Source organism: Triticum urartu, chromosome 3A (assembly GCF_056163025.1).
Source record: "Triticum urartu cultivar PI428250 chromosome 3A, HENAU_Tu73, whole genome shotgun sequence".
In the NCBI taxonomy this organism is placed as follows: Eukaryota; Viridiplantae; Streptophyta; class Magnoliopsida; order Poales; family Poaceae; genus Triticum; species Triticum urartu.
In genome coordinates, this window is record NC_141875.1 from 341,560,088 (window position 1) to 341,585,799 (window position 25,712).

The 25,712-nt window shown below is 42.7% G+C and overlaps 1 protein-coding gene across 1 annotated transcript; it reads right to left on the bottom strand.

Annotated features, from left to right (window-relative positions):
• Positions 1-909: 909 nt before the first annotated feature.
• On the bottom strand, positions 910-1,218 carry LOC147979653 (uncharacterized). Its single transcript, XM_087515292.1, has one exon. The coding sequence runs from the start codon at positions 1,216-1,218 to the stop codon at positions 910-912; it is 309 nt and encodes a 102-aa protein (XP_087371418.1).
• Positions 1,219-25,712: the final 24,494 nt, after the last annotated feature.

Consider the following 25,712-nt stretch of genomic DNA (forward strand, 5'->3'; position numbering starts at 1 on the left):
GCGAATGCTCGTGTTGCAGATTCATGGGTAGGGGAGGGGAGTGGTGTGGTAGTTTTGTAGAATGCCATGGCACTTCTTTTTCTACTACTATTTTTTTCCAATAACTGGCACCTTCGGATACAAATCTTACGGTTATTGGGGCATTCGCCAGAAATGGCCTCGTGGCGAGCTATTGACTAGTCTTTTTTCACACACATTACATCGACACATATCACCTCTCTCCCTCTTTCCCATGCACACACCTATGCTCACGAGTCTCTCGGGACTTCTCGCACACACCATCTCTAGCTCTCTAGTCGATGCCACCCACATACACTTGTACTCTATGTTTAGTACATTGTACATGAAGAGAAGAGGTGCATGCATGCACTCGTCCTCTCTCACACACACATCTGTAGCTACGAATTGTAGTGTTCTCAACCATCCGATTGTCTCTATCAAAAGTTCATGTTGCTCCTTGTCCTTGAGATTGGAAAGTTCAAAACACGGAGCCTTAGCTGGAGGCGCGAGGTTTTGGTTAATGTGTGTCCCGCACACGGCATCAACATGACACGAGCTTGGTTGGCCTGGTGCGTAGTCGGGTGAGTACTACTAGTAGTACTACTTTGATATGTCATGCCAACTTGCAGAAGTATGCAACACTTACTCAACAAACAAGCATTTAAGCAGCTTATATTTAGGTTTACTTCTTACCCAAAGGATCTTATATCCAACGGACACAAATATCCCTTCAATTGTTGGAAATTAATTCAACTACTGATATGATGTTGAAGTAATAGCTGCATCGCCATCAAAATCCACCATCTCTTAAGCTAAAATAGACCGTACTAAATCCTACTTCAACTGTTGATCTGATGTTGGAGTATATTAGCATACTACTAAGATAAATAGAATGCATTGTGGAATCATTTAGGAGGTGAGCTTGTCGATCTGAATGTGGAGGGACACCGTCCTCGAATACCCAGCCCCGGCCAGCAGCTTGGGCCGCAATATGAAGAAGGTCAGCTCCTCCATGGCGATGGCGCCGGGCTCCTTGCTGTTTGTCACCTCTATTTCCTCCTTGACGGCGTCAGTCCTGCCTTTGGGCGCCCCCAGCGGCCTGTTCACCCACACCTTAGCCGTGTAGTGCAGTGGTGGGGATGCCCCCGCTCTGATGTAGATGACTGACATGGTGATAGGCGCGCCGATGTCGAGCACCCCGCTGACCACGAAAAACATGATGCCATCCTCCTCCGTGGACTACAAGCGCCATAGCTCCGACACCGGTAGTTGCAGCTCGATCACCTTGCCGTACTGGATCATGTGCACGGGCATGGGGTGCACGGTGCTAATGCGGTGGAGGAGCACCGGCGGCGGGCCTTTGTAGCCGCAGCTGATACATCTCCATCATATCTACTTTTCCAAACACTTTTGACCTTGTTTTGGACTCTAACTTGCATGATTTGAATGGAACTAACCCGGACTGACGCTGTTTTCAGCAGAATTGCCATGGTGTTATTTTTGTGCAGAAATAAAAGTTCTCGGAATGACGTGAAACTTCACAGAGAATATTTTTGGAATATATAAAAAATATTGGCGAAAGAATCAATGTCAGGGGGCCCACACCCTGTCCACGAGGGTGGGGGCGCGCCCACCCCCTAGGGCGCGCCCCTGTCTCGTGGGCCCCCTGAGGCTCCACTGACCTCAACTCTGACTCTATATATTCACGTTAGGGGAGAAAAAATCACAGAGAAGGATTCATTGTGTTTACGATACGAGCCACCGCCAAGCCCTAATCTCTCTCGGGAGGGCTGATGTGGAGTCCGTTCGGGGCTCCGGATAGGGGAATCCGTCGCCATCGTCATCATCAACCTTCCTCCATCACCAATTTCATGATGCTCACCGCCATGCATGAGTAATTTCATCATAGGCTTGCTGGACGGTGATGGGCTGGATGAGATTTATCATGTAATCGAGTTAGTTTTGTTAGGGTTTGATCCCTAGTATCCATTATGTTCTGAGATTGATGTTGGTATGACTTTGCTATGCTTAATGCTTGTCACTAGGGCCCGAGTGCCATGATTTCAGATCTGAACCTATTATGTTTTCATGAATATATGTGAGTTCTTGATCCTATCTTGCAAGTCAATAGTCACCTACTATGTGTTATGATCCGGTAACCCCGAAGTGACAATAATCGGGACCACTCCCGGTGATGACTATAGTTTGAGGAGTTCATGTATTCACTAAGTGTTTGTGTTGTGTTCCGGTACTCTATTAAAAGGAGGCCTTAATATCCCTTAGTTTCCAATAGGACCCCACTGCCACGGGAGGGTAGGAAAAAAGATGTCATGCAAGTTCTTTCCATAAGCACGTATGACTATATTCGGAACACATGCCTACCTTACATTGATGAACTGGAGCTAGTTCTGTGTCACCCTATGTTATAATTGTTGCATGAGGAATCGCATCCGACATAATTATCCATCACTGATCCAGTGCCTACAAGCTTTTCACATATTGATCTCTGCTTAGTTATTTTACCGTTGCCACTGTTACAATCACTACAAAACTACTACTATTACTTTTGTTGTCGTTACTGTTACTTCCATATTACTTTGCTACTAAATAATTTGCTATAGATATTAAGTCTTTCAGGTGCGGTTGAATTGACAACTCAACTGTTAATACTTGAGAATATTCTTTGGCTCCCCTTCTGTCGAATCAATAAATTTGGGTTGAATACTCTACCCTCGAAAACTATTACGATCCCCTATACTTGCGGGTTATCATGACTATTTTCTGGTGCCGTTGCCGGGGAGCATAGCTCTATTCTTTGATTCACTTGGGATTTATATATGTTGATCACTATGAAGAACATGAAAGATGAAAGAACCAATATTTTTCCCTCAACTACGAGGGGAGGTAAGGAACTGCCATCTAGCTCTGCACTTGATTCACCTTCTGTTTTGAGTAAACTTGCGACACCTATACCTACTATTTATTCTGATATGTCGCATGTTATTGATGATGCCACTTCTGCTATGCATGATGCTTATGATGAAACTACTTCTATGCTTGATAATAATGTGTCATTAGGTGAATTTCTTGATGAACAATTTGCTAGGGTTAGAGAGAATGAAGTTATTAAAACTGATAATATTGATGAAAGTGATGATGAAGATTCTCCCCCTATATATGAATTGCATGTTGTGCTTGAGGGTTATGTTATGGATGGAGAAACTGCTAGATACTTTTTATCTTGCAATGATAGATCTAATCTTAATAAACTATTAGCTAAGTTGAAAGAAAAATCTTTGAATGCTAGAATGAAATATGACCCTACTTTTGCTACTTCACCTATCTGTATTTCCGATAAGGATTATTATTTCTTCGTCAACCCTGAGTTAATTACTTTGGTTGAATTCGATTCTTTTTATGGCTATGAATCTGAAACTGTTGTGGCACATCTTACTAAATTAAATCATATAGCCACCATGTTCACTAATGATGAGAAAACTGGCTATTACTTTATCCTTAAGTTGTTTCCGTTTTCTTTAAAGGGTGATGCTAAAACATGGATTAATTCTCTTGATCTTGGTTGTGTGCGTGGTCCCTAGGATATGATTTATTATTTCTCTACTAAATATTTCCCCGCTCATAAAAAACAAGCTGCCTTAAGGGAAATATATAATTTTGTGCAAATTGAAGAAGAGAGTCCCCCACAAGCTTGGGGGAGGCTTCTCCGATTACTTAATGCTTTGCCTCATCATCCTCTCAAGAAAAATGAAATACTTGATATCTTTTATAATGGACTAACTGATGCTTCCAGAGACCACCTGGATAGTTGTGCTGGTTATGTTTTCAGGGAAAGAACCATTGATCAAACTGAATTGCTATTGAAGAATATGTTGAGTAATGAAAATGATTGGACACTTCCTAAACCAACTCCTAAGACAACTCCGAAGAAAAGGGGTATTCTATTTCTCAGTCCTGAGGATATGCAAGAGGCAAAGAAATCTATGAAAGAAAAAGGTATTAAAGCTGAAGATGTTAAGAATTTACCACCTATTGAAGAAATACATGGTCTCGATAACCCGACACAGGTAGTTAAGGTAAATTCTCTCTATAGATTTGATAAGGGTGAAATCCCATCTAGTAAGTTTGCTAGCCAATGCTTGGATGAGTTTGATAATTTTATGGTTAAACAAGAAGACTTCAATGCTTAGGTTGGTAGACAATTGAAACGCAATGCTTATATGATTGAACACTTGAGTGATTATATGTCTAGAGTTAAAGGTGAACTTAAACTTATTAGTAAACATGCTTCTATGGTTACCACTCAAGTAGAACAAGTGCTTAAAGCTCAAAATGATTTGCTCAGTGATTTAAATAATAAGAAAAATGAAAATGCTGTTAGAGTTTTGACTAGAGGGGGTAAAATGACTCAGGAACCTTTGTATCTTGAGGGCCTCCCTAAGAGAATTGAGCAAGATTCTCAGAGAGCTAATGTTGATGCACCTAGTTCTTCTAAGAAGAAGAAAAAGAAAAATGATAGGACTTTGCATGCTTCTAGTGAACCTGTTGTTGACACACCTGAGAATCCCAATGATATTTCTATCTTTGATGCTGAAACACAATCTGGTAATGAACATGGACCTAGTGATAATGTTAATGATGATGTTCATGTTGATGCTGAACCTAGCAATAACAATGATGTAGAGATTGAACCTACTTTTGATCTTGATAACCCACAATCAAAGAATCAACGTTATGATAAGAGAGACTTCGTTGCTAGGAAGCACGGTAAAGAAAGAGAACCATGGGTTCAAAAACCCATGCCTTTTCCTCCTAAACCATCCAAGAAAAAGAATGATGAGGATTTTGAGCGCTTTGCTGAAATGGTTAGACCTATCTTTTTGCGTGTGCGTTTGACTGATATGCTTAAAATGAATCCTTATGCTAAGTACATGAAAGATATTGTTACAAATAAAAGAAAGATACCGGAAGATGACATTTCCACCATGCTTTCTAATTATACTTTTAAGGGTGGAATACCCAAGAAACTAGAGATCCAGGAGTACCAACTATACCATGCTCCATTAAAAGAAACTATGTTAAAACTGTTTTATCTGATCTTGGAGCCGGTGTTAGTGTTATGCCTCTCTCTTTATATCGTAGACTTGATTTGAATAAGTTGACACCTACTGAAATATCTTTGCAAATGGCTGATAAATCAACTGCTATACCTGTCGGTATTTGTGAGGATGTGCCTGTTGTGGTTGCAAACGTTACTATTTTAACGGACTTTGTTATTCTTGATATTCCGAGGATGATATTATGTCTATTATTCCTGGTAGACCCTTTTTGAATACTGCGGGGGCTGTTATTGATTGCAACAAAGGCAATGTCCATAGTATTAATTCTATTGGAAAAACTTCAACGATTACTATTGGAGGTTTTGAATTTCCTCTTCCTACTGTAAACAAGAAATGTGATATTCTTATTGTTGGGGACATGCATATCCCCATTGAGTTAACTTAGTGTTATTTGAAAATTCTCCGGTTTCATGTTATTCGGAAAGAGTTTGTTAACAAGACTTGATCAACCTTGTTAGTGGGTTCCTTTTGATGAGCATGAGATGGATGAAGTTAGAAAGCACAACTCTCTGTACCATGTTTTTACTTTCTGTAATTTAGTTTAAATAAAGCAAAAATAGTATTTTCTGTCTGTTTTTTGAATTATCCTTGCAAAAAAATACCCCGAAAATAAAAGTTCTCCAAATGTCCTGAAAATTTTATATGATTTTTTCTAGAATATTTGAGAATATTTGGCACTGAGAACACACCAGGGGGGCACACCACCTAGCCACGAGGGTCCAGGGCGCGCCCACCCCCTGGGGGGTGCCCCCTGCCTCGTGGACCCCACGTGGGCCCCTCCACTTATTCTTGCGCCCACACACTTCGTCTTCCTCTAGAAAAAATCCTCCACCAGCTCAAACCCGAGTTCTAGCTCATCTTGCAGCCATTTTCGATCTCCTTGCTCAAAGCTCCATTCACAAAACTGCTTTGGGGGATTGTTCTTAAGTATGTGACTACTCCAATGGTCCAATTAGTTTTTGTTCTAGTGCTTTATTTATTGCAAATTTTTGCTGCTTAGGTGACCCTGTTCTTGAGCTTGCATGCCAAATTTATGTGGTCAAAAGTAGTTTTAATGCATGATATAGCCTCTAGGCACTTGTGGGAGTAGTTGCTATCAATCTTGTTGAGTTTGATTCACTTTTATTTTGAGTCACTAAAAATTTCAAAAAAAATTCACAGAAAGAAAATGATGAAGAGATTGTTGATGGGCTCTTCGAGCCGAAGCTCAAAGGATAAGCAAAGTGAAGAGAATAAGAAGCCCAAATATAATTTCCCTCGCACTGCGGAGGTTGGACCGTGTGAATGGCCTTGTGATGAGTTCTTGAGAGAAGCCGGGAATGCAGGCCTCATCAACTTCCTCCGTGACCAGCGCGAACAGTATCTCCTCCTCAGTAATATTTTCGTGAAAAGTTTTACTTTTAAGCTAAGAAATCACCACCTTTAGTGGAATTTCATTTATATGATGAGGTTAAGGAGATGTTACTATATGAGTTTTGTCGGGTCTATAAGATACCCTTTGCGGGCAGCATAGAGGAACCGCATCTTAATGTTGTGGAGGGATTTATTGGTATGATTGTTGTAGGGGAAACGAGGAAGGTTTCCGATGCAATAATTACTAGCATACATTTTTCCTGTTCTATGTTACTTTGCAATATTTTCTAGTAGATGCTTAATTGGTCGCGGGAACAGTGGAAACCTTAGTGCCCCTGGTATTCTTATTCTGCGCCATGCTTTGTTTCGTGATACCACCTTCAGTTTAGGCGCTATTGTTGCTAAATGGTTAAATCTGAACCGTACAAAGGGTCCCGTCTTTGGAGGCATCTTTGCCTCGCGCCTTGCTGCACACTTTAACATACCTATTAGGCATTATGAGAAAGAGGAAAAGTTGGTGACTCCTATTTTTCTAGATTATAAGAGTATGGTAGCAGATTTTATTGTTAAGGACAAGAAGAAGATACTCAAATATAAATTGATATTTAACAAAAATTATTGTGAGATTATTACCTTGCCTGCACCCTCTTTGTTCAACATATTTTCAGGCATGTACCTTGTTCTTCCGGAGGCCATTCATGCCTACCGGAGCCTAACATCAGCCCCAGAGCCTGAGCCGGAGCCACCACTTGATCCCTACCGTCAGTCTGTTTATCAGTGGGATCCGGAGAAGATCGCCAACCAGTGGCACCTAGAGGACACTCCTCCGTACACCGGAGAGGACAGCTTTGAGCCATGGCCATAGACCAACTTAGGCCAAAAGCCTAAGCTTGGGGGAGTACGTATTTCTCACTGACATTATATTCATGTTCACTCACTCAATCCAGTTGTCGGTGCTCATACTTTTTCATTGTACTATCCATGCTAGTTTATTTTATTTTCCAACATTCTTCTTGTGTGTTTGAAAAACCTTAATAAAAACAAAAAAATAGTTGTAGTTTTTAGCTAGTTTACTTTCCATGCTTGTAGTAGTAGTAATTAAAAAGAAAACCCAAAAAGATTTCTCGTTCTTCTTTTGCTTGTTGGGAGATTTCCCGTGTAAACAGTTTTGTTTCTTTTCTTCTCTTTGGGGGTCGAGAGGAGAAGACCATGATGAAAATGTTGAGTGGCTCTCATATGCATTATTGTTGATCTAACAGAGAGCCCATATTACCTTGTCTTCTCCCTTGTATTAAATGCTTGCAGATTCCAGCTTAGTCCAATGCACGTGCACTATTATTATTATCCACACCGTTCGGTCGTGCAAGTGCAAGGCAATAATGACGATATATGATGGACTGATTGATATGAGAGAAGCTTGTATGAACTCGACATATCTTTTTTTTGTAAATATGATTAGTTCACCGTTCCTGATTCAGCCTATTATGAATGAAACATGTTTGCAATGACAATTAGAGATTATAGTTTCTCATGCCATGATTAATTAGCTAGGAGTTTATAATGATTTACCTCGTGTGCCAACATGTTATTAAAATGGTTGTGATGTGGTATGATAGGGTGGTACCCTCCTTTGAACGATTCGAGTGGCTTGACTTGGCACATGTTCACGCATGTAGTTGAAACAAGATCAACATAGCCTCCATGATATTTATGTCCATGGTGAATTATATCCTACTCATGCTTGCACTCAGTGTTGATTAATTTTAATGCATGTTCATGACTGTTGTTGCTCTCTAGCTGGTTGCTTCCCAGTCTCGTTCTAGCCTTCACTTGTACTAAGCGGGAATACTACTTGTGCATCCACCTCCATAAACCCAAAAAGTTATTCCATATGAGACCACCAAACCTTCCTATATGCGGTATCTACCTGCCGTTCCAAGTAAATTTGTATGTGCCAAACTCTAAACCTTCAAATGAAATTATGTTTTGTATGCTTGAATAGCTCATGTATCAACTAGGGCTGTCTATATCTTCCATGCTAGGCGGGTTATTCTCAAGAGGAGTGGACTCCACTCCTCACTCACAAGAAAATGGCTGGTAACCGGGATGCCCAGTCCCATGCTTAAACTAAAATAATTGCAAACAAAACTCCCCCAGGATTGTTGTTAGTTGGAGGCACCCGTTGTTTCAGAGAAGCCATAGATTGATGTTTGTTGGTGGTAGGGGGGTATAAACTTTACCATTCTGTTTGGGAACCGCCTATAATGGGTGTAGCATGGAAGATATCGAGATCTCTCGGTTGTTATGTTGACAATTAAAGTATACCACCCAAAATATTATTTATCTCTATTTCAAAATCGAGCTCTGGCACCTCTACAAATCCATGCTTCCCTCTGAGAAGGGCCTATCTATTTACTTTTATGTTGAGTCATCATCCTCTTATTAAAAAGCACCAGTTCGAGAGCACCGCTGTCATTTGCATGTATTACTATTAGTTTACATTGATTATGACTGTGACTGGATCTCTTTTACCATGAATTACAATGTTTAGTCAGTCCTTGAACTTCAAAGGTGCTCTGCATTTATATTTTGCGGTCTCGGAAAGGGCTAGCAAGGTACCATCTTGTTATATCATATTATAATTGTTTTGAGAAAGTGTTGGCATCCGAGATTTATTATTATTGCCCGCTAGTTGATTATGCCATTGATATGAGTAAACATGAGACCTAAATGTTATTGTGAATATTGTTAGTTCATAATCTTTGCTGAAAACTTCAATGCTGGCTTTACATATTTACAACAACAAGATCAAATAGAGTTTGTAAAAGTTTTTCTTTATCACTTTCAGTTTGTTAACTGAATTGCTCGAGGACAAGCAAATGCCTAAGCTTGGGGGAGTTGATACGTCTCCATCGTATCTACTTTTCCAAACTCTTTTGACCTTGTTTTGGACTCTAACTTGCATGATTTGAATGGAACTAACCCGGACTGACCCTGTTTTTAGCAGAATTGCCATGGTGTTATTTTTGTGCAGAAATAAAAGTTCTCGGAATGACCTGAAACTTCACGGAGAATATTTTTGGAATATATAAAAATACTGGCGAAAGAATCAATGTCAGGGGGACCACACCCTGTTCACAAGGGTGGGGGCGCGCCCACCCCCTGGGCGCGCCCCCTATCTCGTGGGCCCCCTGAGGCTCCACTGACCTCAACTCCGAACCTATATATTCATGTTCGGGGAGAAAAAATCAGAGAGAAGGATTCATCACGTTTTATGATACGGAGCCGCCGCCAAGCCCTAATCTCTCTCGGGAGGACTGATCTGGAGTCCATTCGGGGCTCCGGAGAGGGGAACCCGTCGCCATCGTCATCATCAACCTTCCTCCATCACCAATTTCATGATGCTCACCACCATGCGTGAGTAATTCCATCGTAGGCTTGCTGGACGGTGATGGGTTGGATGAGATTTATCAGGCTTTATCTCTGTACCCTCTTTTTACTTCCATATTACTTTGCTACTAAATACTTTGCTGCATATATTAAGTCTTTTAGGTGCGGTTGAATTGACAACTCAACTGTTAATACTTGAGAATATTCTTTGGCTCCCCATGTGTCGAATCAATAAATTTGGGTTGAATACTCTACCCTCGAAAACTGTTGCGATCCCCTATACTTGTGGGTTATCAGCAGCCGGGCACTGTTGGGGAACACAGTATTTCAAAAATTGTACCTACGATCACGCAAGATCTATCTAGGAGATGCACAGCAATGAGAGGGGAGAGTGTGTATACGTACCCTCGTAGATTGAAAGCGGAAGCATTTAGTAACGCGGTTGATGTAGTCGAACGTCTTCGTGATCCAACCGATCCAAGTACTGAACGTACGGCACCTCCGCGAGATGCACACGTTCAGCTCGGTGACGGCCATCGAAATCTTGATCCAGTTGAGGCCGAGGGAGAGTTCCATCAGCATGACGGTGTGGTGACGGTGATGATGAAGTTACCGACGCAGGGCTTCGCCTAAGCACTATGACAAATATGACCGAGGTGTAAAACTGTCGAGGGGGGCACCAAACACGGCAAAATATCAACTTGTGTGTCTATGGGGTGCCCCCCTCCCCCGTATATAAAGGATGGGAGGAGGAGGCCGGCCGTCCCTAGGGGGCGTGCCCAAGGGGGAGAGTCCTACTCCAAGTAGGAATCGGCTCCCCCCTTTCCTAGTCCAAGTAGGAGAAGAAGGAAGGAGAGCGAGAGGGAGAGGGAAAGAGGGGTCGCGCCCCCTCCCCTAGTCTTATTCGGAATCCCCTTGGGGCGCATCACCTCCTGGTTGCTTCCCTCCCTCTCCCCTAAAGCCCACTAAGGCCCATTACTTCCCCGGGAGGGTTCCGGTAACCCCTCCGGCACTCCGGTTTTTTCCGAAACTATTCGGAACACTTACGGTGTCCGAATAACATGGTCCAACATAGCAATCTTTATGTCTCGACCATTTAGAGAGTCCTCGTCATGTCCGTGATCTCATCTGGGACTCCGAACAACCTTTTGTACATCAAATCACATAACTCATAATACAAATTTTCATCGAACGTTAAGTGTGTGGACCCTACGGGTTCGAGAACTATGTAGACATGACCGAGACACATCTTTGGTCGATAGCCAATAGCGGAACCTGGATGCTCATATTGGTTCCTACATATTCTACAAAGATCTTTATTGTTCAAACCGGATAACAACATACGTTATCCCCTTCGTCATCGGTATGTTACTTGCCCAAGATTCGATCGTCGGTATCATCATACCTAGTTCAATCTCGTTACCGGTAAGTCCCTTTACTTGTTCCGTAATGCATCATCCCAGAACTAACTCATTAGTCACTTTGCTTGCAAGGCTTATAGTGATGAGCATTACCGAGATGGCCGGGAGATACCTCTCCGAAATACGGAGTGACAAATCCTAATGTCGATTTATGCCAACTCAACAAACACCATCGGAGACAGCTGTAGAGCATCTTTATAATCACCTAGTTACGTTGTGACGTTTGATAGCACACTAAGTGTTCCTCCGGTACTCGGGAGTTGCATAATCTCATAGTCATAGGAACATGTACGGGTCTTGTCCATCACATCAAAGAAAGCAATAGCAATACACTAAACGATCAAAGTGCTAAGATAACGAATGGGTCTTGTCCATCACATCATTCTCTAATGATGTGATCCCGTTCATCAAAAGATAACACATGTCCTTGGCTAGGAAACTTTACCATCTTTGGTTAACGAGCTAGTCAAGTAGAAGCATACTAGGGACACTCTATTTGTCTATGTATTCACACATGTACTAAGTTTATGGTTAATACAATTCTAGCATGAATAATAAACATTTATCATGGTATAAGGAAATATAAATAACAACTTTGTTATTGCCTCTAGGGCAAATTTCCTTGAGTATCCCACTTGCACTAGAGTCAATAATCGAGATTACATAGTAATGATTCTAACACCCATGGCGTCTTGGTGTTGATCATCTTTTGCTCATGAGAGAGGCTTAGTAAACGGGTCTTCTACATTCAGATCCGTATGTATCTTGCAAATCTCTATGTCTCCCTCCTTGACTTGATTGCGGATAGAATTGAAGTGTCTCTTGATGTGCTTGGTTCTCTTCTGAAATCTGGATTCCTTTGCCAAAGCAATTGCACTAGTATTGTCACAAAAGATTTTAATTGGACCCAATGCACTAGGTATTACACCTAGATCGGATATGAACTCCTTCACCCAGACTCCTTCATTTGCTGCTTCCGAAGCAGCTATGTATTCCGCTTCACACGTAGATCCCTCCACAACGCTCTGCTTAGAACTGCACCAACAAACAGCTCCACCATCCAATAAAAATATGTATCCGGTTTGTGACTTAGAGTCATCCGGATCAGTGTCAAAGCTTGCATCTACATAACCGTTTACGACGAGCTCTTTGTCACTTCCATAAATGAGAAATATATCCTTAGTCCTTTACAGGTATTTCAGGATGTTCTTGACTGCTGTCCAGTGATCCATTCTTGGATTACTTTGGTACCTCCCTCCTAAACTAATAGCAAGGCACACATCAGGTCTGGCACACAGCATTGCATACATGATAGAACCTATGGCTGAGGCATAGGGAATGACTTTCATTTTCTCTCTATCTTTTGGAGTGGTCAGGCATTGAGTCTGAATCAACTTCACACCTTGTAACATAGGCAAGAACACTTTCTTTGACTGGTCCATTTTGAACTTCTTCAAAACTTTGTCAAGGTATGTGCTTTGTGAATGTCCAATTAAGCGTCTTGATCTATCTCTATAGATCTTGATGCCCAATATATAAGCAGCTTCACCGAGGTCTTCCATTGAATTTTTTTATTCAACTATCCTTTTATGCTATTCAGAAATTCAGTAACATTTCCAATCAACAATATGTCATCCACATATAATATCAAAAATGCTATGGAGCTCCCACTCACTTTCTTGTAAATACAGGCTTCTCCAAAATTCTGCATAAAACCATATTCTTTGATCACACTATCAAAGCGTATATTCCAACTCCGTGAGGCTTGCACCAGTCCATAAATGGATCGCTGGAGCTTGCACACTTTGTTAGCACCTTTAGGATTGACAAAACCTTCTGGTTGCATCATATACAACTCTTCTTTGAGATATCCATTAAGGAATGCAGTTTTGACATCCATTTGCCAAATTTCATAATCATAAAATGCGGCAATTGCTAACATGATTCGGATAGACTTAAGCATCGCTATGGGTGAGAAGGTCTCATCATAGTCAACTCCTTGAACTTGTCGAAAACCTTTCGCAACAAGTTGAGCTTTGTAGATAGTAGTATTACCGTCGGCGTCATTCTTCTTCTTGAAGATCCATTTATTCTCTATGGCTTGCCGATCATCGGGCAAGTCAACCAAAGTCCACACTTTGTTCTCATACATGGATCCCATCTCAGATTTCATGGCCTCAAGCCATTTCACGGAATCTGGGCTCATCATCACTTCCTCATAGTTCGTAGGCTCATCATGGTCAAGTAACATGACCTCCAGAACAGGATTACCATACCACTCTGGTGCAGATCTTACTCTGGTTGACCTATGAGGTTCGGTAGTAACATGATCAGAAGTTTCGTGATCATTATCATTAGCTTCCTCACTAATTGGTGTAGGAATCACTAGAACTGATTTCTGTGATGAACTACTTTCCAATAAGGGAGAAGGTATAGTTACCTCATGAAGTTCTACTTTCCTCTGACTCACTTCATTCGAGAGAAACTCCTTCTCTAGAAAGGATCCATTCTTAGAAACAAATATCTTGCCTTCGGATCTGTGAAAGAAGGTGTACCCAACAGTCTCCTTTGGGTATCCTATGAAGACACATTTCTCCGATTTGGGTTCGAGCTTATATGGTTCAAGATTTTTCACATAAGCATTGCATCCCCAAACTTTAAGAAATGACAACTTGGGTTTCTTGCCAAACCACAGTTCATATGGTGTTGTCTCAACGGATTTTGATGGTGCCCTATTTAACGTGAATGCAGTCGTCTCTAAAGCATAACCCCAAAACGATAGCGGTAAATCAGTAAGACACATCATAGATTGCACCATATCTAATAAAGTGCGGTTACAACGTTCGGACACACCATTACGCTATGGTGTTCCAGGTGGCGTGAGTTGCGAAACTATTCTGCATTGTTTCAAATGATGACCAAACTCATAACTCAAATATTCACCTCCACAATCAGATTCGTAGAAACTTAATTTTCTTGTTACGATGATTTTCCACTTCACTCTGAAATTCTTTGAACTTTTCAAATGTTTCAGACTTGTGTTTCATCAAGTAGATATATCCATATCTGCTCAAATCATCTATGAAGGTCAGAAAATAACAATACCCACCGCGAGCATCAACACTCATCGGATCGCATACATCAGTATGTATTATTTCCAATAAGTTTGTTTCTCAATCCATTGTTCCATAGAACAGAGTCTTAGTCATCTTTCCCATGAGGCATGGTTCGCAAGCATAAAGTGATTCATAATCAAGTGATTCCAAAAGCCAATCAGCATGGATTTTCTTCATGCACTTTACACCAATATGACCTAAACGGCAGTGCCACAAATAAGTTGCACTATCATTATTAAAATTATATCTTTTGGTTTCAGTACTATGAATATGTGTATCACTACTATCGAGATTCAATAAAAATAGACCACTCATCAAGGGTGCATGACCATAAAAGATATTACTCATATAAATAGAAGAACCATTATTCTCTGATTTAAATGAATAACCGTCTCGCATCAAACAAGATCCAGATATAATGTTCATGCTTAACGCTGGCACCAAATAACAATTATTCATGTCTAAAACTAATCTCGTCCTTAGCCAATTGTCACCTCATCCTTAGCCAAGGTAGATGTATGAGGTAGCGCGCCAACCGCGATCACATCGACTTTGGAACCATTTCCCACGCGCATCATCACCTCGTCCTTAGCCAATCTTCGCTTAATCCGTAGTCCCTGTTTCGAGTTGCAAATGTTAGCAATAGAACCAGTATCAAATACCTAGGCGCTACTGCGAGTATTATTAAAGTACACATTGATAACATGTATACCAAATATACCTTTCACTTTGCCATCCTTTTTATCCGCCAAATACTTGGGGCAGTTCTGCTTCCAATGATCAGTCCCTTTGTAGTAGAAGCACTCAGTCTCAGGCTTAGATCCAGACTTGGGCTTCTTCACTTGAGGAGCAACTTGCTTGTCATTCTTCTTGAAGTTCCCCTTCTTCCCTTTGCCCTTCTTTTCAAAACTAGTGGTCTTGTTGACCATCAACACTTGATGCTCCTTCTTGATTTATACCTCCGCAGCCTTTAGCATTGCGAAGAGCTCGGGAATTGTCTTATCCATCCCTTGCATATTATAGTTCATCAGGAAGCTTTTGTAGCTTGGTGGCAGTGATTGAAGAACTCTGTCAATGACACTATCATCAGGAAGATTAACTCCCAGTTGAGTCAAGTGGTTGTGGTACCCAGAAATTTTGAGTATATGTTCACTGACATAACTATTCTCCTGCATTTTGCAGCTGTAGAACTTATTGGAGACTTCATATCTCTTAATCCGGGCATTTGCTTGAAATATTAACTTCAACTCCTGGAACATCTCATATGCTCCATAACGATCAAAACGTCATTGAAGTCCCGGTTCTAAGCCGTAAAGCATGGCACACTGAACTATGGAGTAGTCATCAACACACGTCTGCCATGCATTCACAATGTGTGCAGTTGCTGGCACGGTTGGTACACCTAGCGGTGCTTCGAGAACATAATTCTTTTGTGCAGCAATGAGGATAATTCTCAAGTTACGGACCCAGTTAGTGTAGATGCTACCATCATCTTTGAACTTAGCTTTCTCTAGGAACACATTAAAATTCAAAGAAACAATAGCACGGGCCATTTATCTACAACAACATACGCATGCAAAATACTATCAGGTACTAAATTCATGATAAATTAAAGTTCAATTAATCATATTACTTAAGAACTCCCACTTAGATAGACATCCCTCTAGTCATCACGTGAGATGGAGAAGTTTTCAATGGTGAACATCACTATGTTGATCATATCTACTATATGATTCACGCTCAACCTTTCGGCCTCAGTGTTCCGAGGCCATATCTGCATATGCTAGGCTCGTCAAGTTTAACCTGAGTATTATGCTTGTGCAAAACTGGCTTGCACCCGTTGTATGTGAACGTAGAGCTTATCACACCCGATCATCACGTGGTGTCTCAGCACGACGAACTATAGCAACGGTGCATACTCAGGGTGAACACTTATACCTTGAAATTTAGTGAGAGATTATCTTATAATGCTACCATTGTACTAAGCAAAATAAGATGCATAAAATATAAACATCACTTGTAATCAATGTAAGTGATATGATATGTCCATCATCATCTTGTACCTTCGATCTCCATCTCCAAAGCACCGTCATGATCACCATCGTCACCGGCTTGACACCTTGATCTCCATTGTAGCATCGTTGTCATCTCGCCAACTATTGCTTCTATGACTATCGCTACCGCCTAGTGATAAAGTAAAGAAATTACACGGCGATTGCATTTCATACAATAAAGCGACAACCATATGGCTCCTGCCAGTTCCCGATAACTATTACAAAACATGATCATCTCATACAACAATTTATATAATCACATCTTGACCATATCACATCACAACATGCCCTGCAAAAACAAGTTAGACGTCCTCTACTTTGTTGTTGCAAGTTTTACGTGGCTGCTACGGGCTTCCAACAAGAACCGTTCTTACCTACGCATCAAAACCACAACGATTTTTCGTCAAGTGTGCTGTTTTAACCTTCGACAAGGGCCGAGCGTAGTCAAACTCGATTCAACTAAAGCTAGAGAAACAAATATCCACTAGCCACTTGTGTGCGAAGCACGTCAGTAGAACCAATCTCATGAACGTGGTCATGTAATGTCAGTCTGGGCCGCTTCGTCCAACAATACCGTCAAATCAAAGTATGACATGCTGGTAAGTAGTATGACTATTATCGCCCACACCTCTTTGTGTTCTACTCGTGCATATAACATCTACGCATAGACCTGGCTCGGATGCCACTGTTGGGGAATGCAGCATTTCAAAAAATTTACCTGTGATCACGCAAGATCTATCTAGGAGATGCATAGCAATGAGAGGGGAGAGTGTGTCTATGTACCCTCGTAGACTGAAAGCGGAAGCGTTTAGTAACGCAGTTGATGTAGTCGAACGTCTTCGCGATCCAACCGATCCAAGTACCGAACGTACGGCACCTCCGCGATCTGCACACGTTCAGCTCGGTGACGTCCCTCGAACTCTTGATCCAGTTGAGGCCGAGGGAGAGTTTCGTCAGCATGATGGTGTGGTGACAGTGATGATGAAGTTACCGACGCAGGGCTTCGCCTAAGCACTACGACAATATGACCGAGGTGTAAAACTATGGAGGGGGGCACCGCACACAGCTAAAGATGTAACAACCACGATGCGGCTATATCTCCCACGTGTCGGAGCACGACCTAGAGGCATAACCGCATAGTAGGCATGTCGCAAGAGGGGTAATCTTTACACATCCCATGTACTGAATAAGAAAGATATAAAGAGTTGGCTTACAATCGCCACTTCACACAATACATAAATATAGCATTACATCATCCAGAATACAAACAAGGTCCGACTATGGAACCAAAATAAAGACAACCCCAAATGCATAAGATCCCCCATCGCCCCAACTGGGCTCCACCACTGATCGTCTGGAAAGGAAACATAGTAACGTCCTGAATCCTCATCGAACTCCCACTTGAGTTCGGTCGCATCCCTTGTAATGCCATCATCGGCACCTGCATCTGGTTTTGGAAGTAATCTGTTCGCGATCAAGACTATTTAAGCTTATGGGTAGGAAAAGGTAGTGAGGTGGAGCTACAACAAGAACTAGCATATATGGTGGATACTTTACGCAAATGAGAGCGAGAAGAGAAGCAAAGCACGGTCGAGAAACTACAAAGATCAAGAAGTGATCCTAAAACTACTTACGTTCAAGCATAACACGAGACCGTGTTCTCTTCCCGGACTCCGCTGAAAAGAGACCATCACGGCTACACACGCTGTTGATTCATTTTAAGTAAGTTAAGTTTCAGGTTTTCTACAACCGTACGTTAACAAATTCCCATCTGCCCATAACCGCGGGCACGGCTTTCGAAAGTTCAAAACCCTGCAGGGGTGTCCCAACTTAGCCCATCACAAGCTCTCATGATCAATGAAGGATATTCCTTCTCCCAGGACGACCCGATCAGACTCGGAATTCCAGTTACAAGAAATTTCGACAATGGTAAAAGAAGACCAGCAAAGCCACCCGAATGTGCCGACCAATCCCGATAGGAGCTGCACATATCTCGTTCTCAGGGCACACCGGATGGGCAAGACGTCGGGTTGGCATAGACCCTGGTTACCCAGGGGGCGCGGGACATCGCCCAGTTTGGACCAACACTTAGAGAAGCACTGGCTCGGGGGGGGGGGTTAAAAGAGTCCGCGAAACCCAAGGGAAAAAAGGCTAGGTGGAAAATGGTAAAACCAAGGTTGGGCCTTGCTGGAGGAGTTTTATTCAAGGCGAACTGTCAAGGGGTTCCCATTATAACCCAACCATGTAAGGAACGCAAAATCAAGGAACATAACACCGGTATGACGGAAACTAGGGCGGCAAGAGTGGAACAAAACACCAGGCATAAGGCCGAGCCTTCCACCCTTTACCAATTATATATGTGCATTAAAGTAAACAAGATATAATAATGATATCCCAACAATAATCATGTTCCAAATAAGGAACAAACTCCATCATCACCTGCAACTAACAATGCTATAAGAGGGGCTGAGCAAAGCGGTAACATAGCCAAACAACGGTTTGCTAGGACAAGGTGGGTTAGAGGTTTTACATGGCAATTTGGGAGGCATGATATATCAAGTGGTAGGTATCGCGGCATAGCAAAAGAGCGAGCAACTAGCAAGCAAAGATAGTAGTGATTTCAAGGGTATGGTCATCTTGCCTGCAAAGTTCTCCGAGTTGACGTAAGCTTGATCCTCGTAAGCGTACTCAACGGGTTCCTCGATCACGAACTCGTCTCCCGGCTCTACCCAAGGCAAGAACACAAGCAAAAGAAACCACAATCAACCACAGTGCAATGCGCAAGCAACATGATGCAAAACATGGAATGATATGCGGGATGTTATATGCAATGCATATGCGAGCTCTGGAAGGAAAAGATTGAACCAGTCCTCAACTTGGCAAACCAAGTGCGCCGCTGGAAAGATGGGTTGATTTCGATTGAAATCGATATAAAGATCATCGGAATCGGATGCACGGTTTACAAATGGCAAGCAAAACAATAATGGCACAATCCTGCGATTAACAGCACGATGCCATCTAAAATGCAACAAGAAAATAAGCTACTGCACTCTAACATAGCAACCAAGCACATGGCAGTGATCTACTCAAGATGCTAGACAAAAGATGAACACTGAGCTATGGCTAAATCACACAAGAGCAGGTTCAAACAAGCATGGCAAAAGTGCAAAAGATATCAGTTTCACAGACATTATCAGGAAGCAATGTTTAGAGCAAGATACCAACATGCTACAGGATCAGATCATAGCAATACAAGGCATGCCATGAATCTACTCAAAGCATAAAACAAAAGTCCCTTACTGACCATAAGCCAAAAGGGAAAAGAAAATATGATGGCACCCATGTAAACATAGCAAGTTTCGTTAACAGATTCAGACTTAGCAGAAAACTGGACATGGCAAAAACAGTATTATGAAGGCATGTTTGCGAGCTTGATGCAGTCAACACCAGGCATTGCATGAAAAACTAAGCATACACCCAGCAAGAAGACATGATAAAGAAGCTAAACATGGCAAGCACAATCTCATAGCATGCATGGATCAACTACAACATCCTTGGCAAAATTGATTAACACGTAAACAATCTGCCAGGAACATTTTATAGCAAAAGTACAGCAAGATTGAGTCATGCTAGGTTACTCCATAAATGCAAACAAGGACATGGATGGATAGAGCATAACCATATGTAAAAATCATCCTTACTGTACATGCTCAAAAGAGGCATGGATCACTCTGTGGCAACACGAACACATGGCATAAAAATAACAGCAGGGAAATGACTTAGTGAAATTCTAAGTCCCTGAAATCAGCAATATTACGAGAGCTACTTTGCATGCATGTGCTAGTCACCACATTGATCACAAAAATAAATGGCATACACCCCTATAAAGATGGCATGGCATAGCCAAAAACACATGTAGAGCTCATGCTCATAGGAGGCACACAATAATCATGGCAAAAATAACAAATGTTCATAAACTGATAAGAATCAGGAACTAACATTTTATAGCACTCTTGCAACAGTCATTTGGGCATCAAGACGGACTCAAACAAGCATGGTGCAATGGAACAAAATGAAGAGGACATCCTAACGAACATTTTGATATATGGCATGCCCAAAACAGAGCAAAGGAAGCGGAGTTATGATGCGATGAACAGGACTAAAAATAATTGCAGAAAAGGGGACTTAGTGGAAAAAATGGACCTCGGGATCTAGCGTTTCACTGTAGCAACAGATCGAGGATCGACGGATCTTGCCGGAGGAGACAATGCGGCGGCCGGAGTTGGAGAGGGGTATGCTCGCCGGAGAGGGACTTGCCGGCACTGGAGCTCGCGGGCGGCGGAGTGCGGCGCGGCAACCGGAGCGGCGTTGGGCGAGGCAAGGCAGCTGAGTGCGGGGACCGGAGCGCGGCGGCTGGCTTCGACGGCGACCGGCGAGGGCGGCGCGGTGAAGCCGCGGCGGCGCCGAGCGGTGAGGAGGCGTGGTGGCGACGGAGGCGCGCGGCGGCCTCGGGTGGGGTCGCCCGCGGGCGGCGGCGACGGGGTACGGGCCCGCAGGGGCCGGATCTGGGCCCGGCGGGACGCGGCGGCACACGGGTCGGCGGCGGTGACATGGCGGCGCGGGAGTGGCTGAGGCGGCGGGGCGGACGCGTCCGGTCCGATTCGGACGTGTCCGGCGGCGTGGGGAAGAAGAGGCTAGGGTTTGGACCCGAAAATTCGGAGGAGTGCACATATTTACAGGTAGAGGGAGCTAGGAGATTCCAAATGAGGTGCGGTTTTCAGCCACGTGATCATGATCGAATGGCCGAGAGAATGGAGGGGGTTTGGATGGGTTTTCGGCCACTTTGAAGGGGTGTTGGGCTGCAACACACACGATGCCTTTACAGTTCCTCGGTAAACCGTTGGAGTATCAAACGGACTCCAAATGGCACGAAACATGACAGGCGGTCTACCGGTAGTGTACCTAGGCTGCTTGGAAAATCTTGGTCCAATCCAAGAACATTTAACACCCGCACACGAAAAGAGGCAAAAAGGGGCTCCGGAGGACATAGGAGTGCCGGATCGCAAAACAGACAACGGGGAAAATGCTCGGATGCATGAGATGAACACGTATGCAAATGCGATGCACATGATGACATGATATGAGATGCATGACATGGAAAAAATGCAAAACGAATACAAAATCCAACCACGAGGGAATATCATAACTTAGAGCCGAAAATGGCAAGAGTTGGAATACAAATATGGCAAGTTACATACGGGGTGTTACAACACTCCACCACTACGAAAGGATCTCGTCCTGAGATCTAGGACTGAAAAAACTACGGATATTCGGAACGGAGGTGGTCCTCGCGTTCCCAGGTGGCTTCTCGGTCGGAATGATGTGACCACTTCACTTTCAAGAATTTGATAGACTTGTTGCGAGTCTTGCACTCAGTTTCTTCAAGAATAGCAACGGGATGCTCATGATAAGACAGGTCTTCTTGGAGATCAATCTCTTCGAAGTTGATGGTGCGGTCAGGAGTCTTGAAACACTTGCGAAGCTGAGACGCGTGAAACACATCGTGCACATTTGCAAATTTTGATGGAAGCTCAAGTTGATAGGCGAGGTCGCCTCTTTTGCCAATGATCTTGAAAGGACCCACGTATCTAGGGGCAAGCTTTCCTTTGATACCGAAGCGACGAGTACCTTTCATTGGAGAGACGTGGAGGTAGACATGGTCTCCGATCTCGAAAGTCAAGTCACGATGCTTGCTATCATAGTAACTCTTCTGGCGCGATTGTGCGGCTTTGAGATTTTCACGAATGACTTTGCACATTTCTTCAGCCTGTGTGATCAAGTCATTGCCAAGAAGTTGGCGTTCACCAGTCTCTGACCAGTTAAGAGGAGTACGGCACTTTCTGCCATAGAGAATCTCAAATGGGGCCTTGCCCGAACTTGCTTGGAAGCTGTTGTTGTAGGAGAACTCAGCATATGGAAGACAATCTTCCCACTTCATACCGAAAGAAATGACACAAGCCCTGAGCATATCTTCAAGAATTTGATTTACTCGCTTGACTTGGCCACGAGTTTGAGGATGAAAGGTTGTGCTGAAGCGAATGTTGGTGCCCATGGCCTTTTGGAAGGATTCCTAGAATTTAGAGGTAAAGATGCTTCCACGATCTGAAGATATCAACTGTGTAATTCCATGCAAGGAGACAATCCTGGAGGTATATAGCTCTGCCAACTGAGCTGCTGTGATAGATTCTTTGATAGGAAGAAAATGAGCCACTTTAGTAAGCTTTTCAATGACAACAAAGATAGCATCATTTCCATGCTTGGACTTGGGAAAACCAGTCACAAAGTCCATCTCAATATGATCAAACTTCCATTCTGGAATGGTAAGAGGTTGGAGGAGACCAACTGGCCGTTGGTGTTCTGCTTTCACTCTTCTGTAGACATCACATTCATTCACGAACTGAGCAATCTCTCGCTTCATTCGAGTCCACCAATACGACGGCTTGAGGTCATGGTACATCTTTGTACTTCCAGGATGAATAGATAGAAGGGAATTATGAGCCTCGTTCATAATGACTTTTCGAAGGTCACCTTTTGGAACCACAATTCGATCCTCGAAGAATAGAGTATCTTTGTCATCAAGGCGATAGCACTTGTACTTGGGTTGGCTCTTGGCAATCCCAATCTTCACCATCTTCACCATGGCATCAAGAAGTTGTGCCTCACGAATTTGATCTTCCAAAGTAGGAGAGACTTGGAGGTTGGCAAGAAATCCTTGAGGAACAACTTGGAGATTAAGTTTGCGGAAAGCTTCACAAAGATCTGATTGGAAGGGCTTGAGAATCAAACTGTTCCAGTAAGCCTTCCTACTCAAAGCGTCAACAATGACATTGGCATTGCCTGGAGTATATTCAATACTTGGATTATACTCTTGAATCATCTCGACCCAACGAGTCTGCCTGCGGTTGAGGTTGGGATGAGTGAAGATTTACTTGAGGCTCTTATGATTAGTGAAGATGTCCACTTTCCTTCCCAACACGAGATGTCTCCATGTTAAAAGAGCATGGACAACTGCCGCCAACTCGAGGTCATGAGTGGGGTAGTTCTTTTCGTTGGGCTTCAACTGGCGAGAGGTATAGGCCACAACTTTCTTCTCTTGCATTAACACAGCACCGAGACCTTGAAGGGAAGCATCACAGAAAACCTCGAATGGTTTCGATTCATCAGGAGGAGTTAGAACTGGAGCTGTGACTAACTTCTCTTTGAGGGTGTTGAAAGCGATGTCACATTCAGGCGTCTAGACATACTTCACATGCTTCTTGAGGAGGTTGGAAAGAGGCTTCGCGATCTTAGAGAAATTCTCAACGAATCTTCGACAATAGCTTGCAAGCCCAAGGAAACTGCGGAGCTGCTTCACATTCTGAGGTGGTTCCCAATCCACAATTGCAGACACCATCTCAGGATTAACAGCTATGCCCTTGGCTGAGATGATATGCCCAAGGTAGAGAACCTCATCGAGCCAAAACTTGCACTTTGGAAACTTCGCATAGAATTGATGTTCTCTGAGTTTGTCCAGCACCAATCTCAATATAGCGACCCGACCTCAGACGGTCAAGTCTCTGTGCTTAAGTGTCATACCTGGATCGGTATGCTGACACACATAGTACTCGAGGATTTATAACAGAGGTAAATCACATGTATAAAATAACGTAAATACTACTACCTCAATCCAAATAGCGGAAGTAACAAAGGTTGTGGATTCCCATCAACACCAACGGCAAAGTTGAGTGTAGAAATCGTAACCCTAACGTATCACTTACTCGTCATAAGAATCCTGCAACATGAGACGTTGCAGCCACAAAGCGTCAGTACATTGAATGTACTGGCAAATTCACACCAGAGGATAATGATGAATAATGGCTATCACTACATGCATATATGGCTGGTGGAAAAGCTCTATGATTATAGTTTTTGCGAAAAGCCAAATTTTCCCTACTGTAAAGGAATATATTTTATTTAACTACAAAGTTGGTTGAAAATATTGAGAAGGTTCCTCCAACTCAATCCCAAAATAATAATCATTAACCCAACAAATTATTTAAGTACCGTGATGAGATCAATAGGATAATCCAAGTACCAGAGACTCAAGATTGTCCATAACCGGGGACACGGCTAGTCATGATTAGTTTGTACACTCTGCAGAGGTTTGCGCACTTTTCCCCACAAGACTCGATCGCCTCCATTGGATTTCTCGCACTACATGGTGTTTGAGAAACGGATGACCGAGACACAGTCTTTTAGAAACATTAACTCTCTACTCCGGGCAGACCATACCAAACCTACAACCCTCTACCTGTTGATCCACCTCTTCAGGAGCTTCACGTAACTTACTCAACTATGCTAGAGCCCATAATAGCTTGTGGCTGCACACGGAAGTTTCTAGCATGAATAGTCTTATGACCCCTTTGAGCCTGGGTGGCGGTCCATAGGAAGATCACATGGGTACTACGGGATTTCCAAAAAATACAGGCAACAATGGGTACTCCAGGTGCCTCAATCCACCCAGATGTGTATTTAAGTTGCCACCTTAAGTTGAACCATTAATTAACAATCTCACATCTGTCATGGATTTCACTCACCCAAACCACATCTACGAGCATAGCATAGCAATATAAGCAATTCGTATAAGTAACTCCCAAGGGTTTGAATGTAACAGGGCAATAGGTTCTACCTCATCAGCTACTTCCCAACCCACATGTTAATGACATCCTAACCATGCAATGTTTGAAGATTGGAACTAATGCATAAAAACTGGGTGATAAAGGGGTATGATCAAAGTGTGAACTTGCCTGTACTGTTGATGAAGATGATTCGCACTGAAAACTCTTGATAGTTCTACTCGTCATACTCCGTTCAATCTATCGTGAGCAAGCAGTAGTAGCCACACATAAGCAATCACTCAGAAGATCGGGAAGAATGAAGAAAATAGTTCGGAAAACATCAAAACCAAGAAAATAACTCTTGCAACATAAAACAATTTCTAATAGTACGAAAATTATGTGAATTTTTCCTTATCAGAAAGTTTAGGTCAAGAGCTCCGATTTGCAAAAAGAATCAACTAAATCGGAGTTACGAAACTCAAGTTATGTTCAAAAGAAGTTTGAATATGAATGTAAACAAATTTCGAAATTTGAAAATTTCAAACAGTTGATGTGATAGGTTCACTGGATAGGTGAAAACAAG

Bases quoted from the DNA above. Each gene is read 5' to 3' on its own strand.
- LOC147979653 (XM_087515292.1), bottom strand. From the start codon at position 1,218: ATGTTTTTCGTGGTCAGCGGGGTGCTCGACATCGGCGCGCCTATCACC.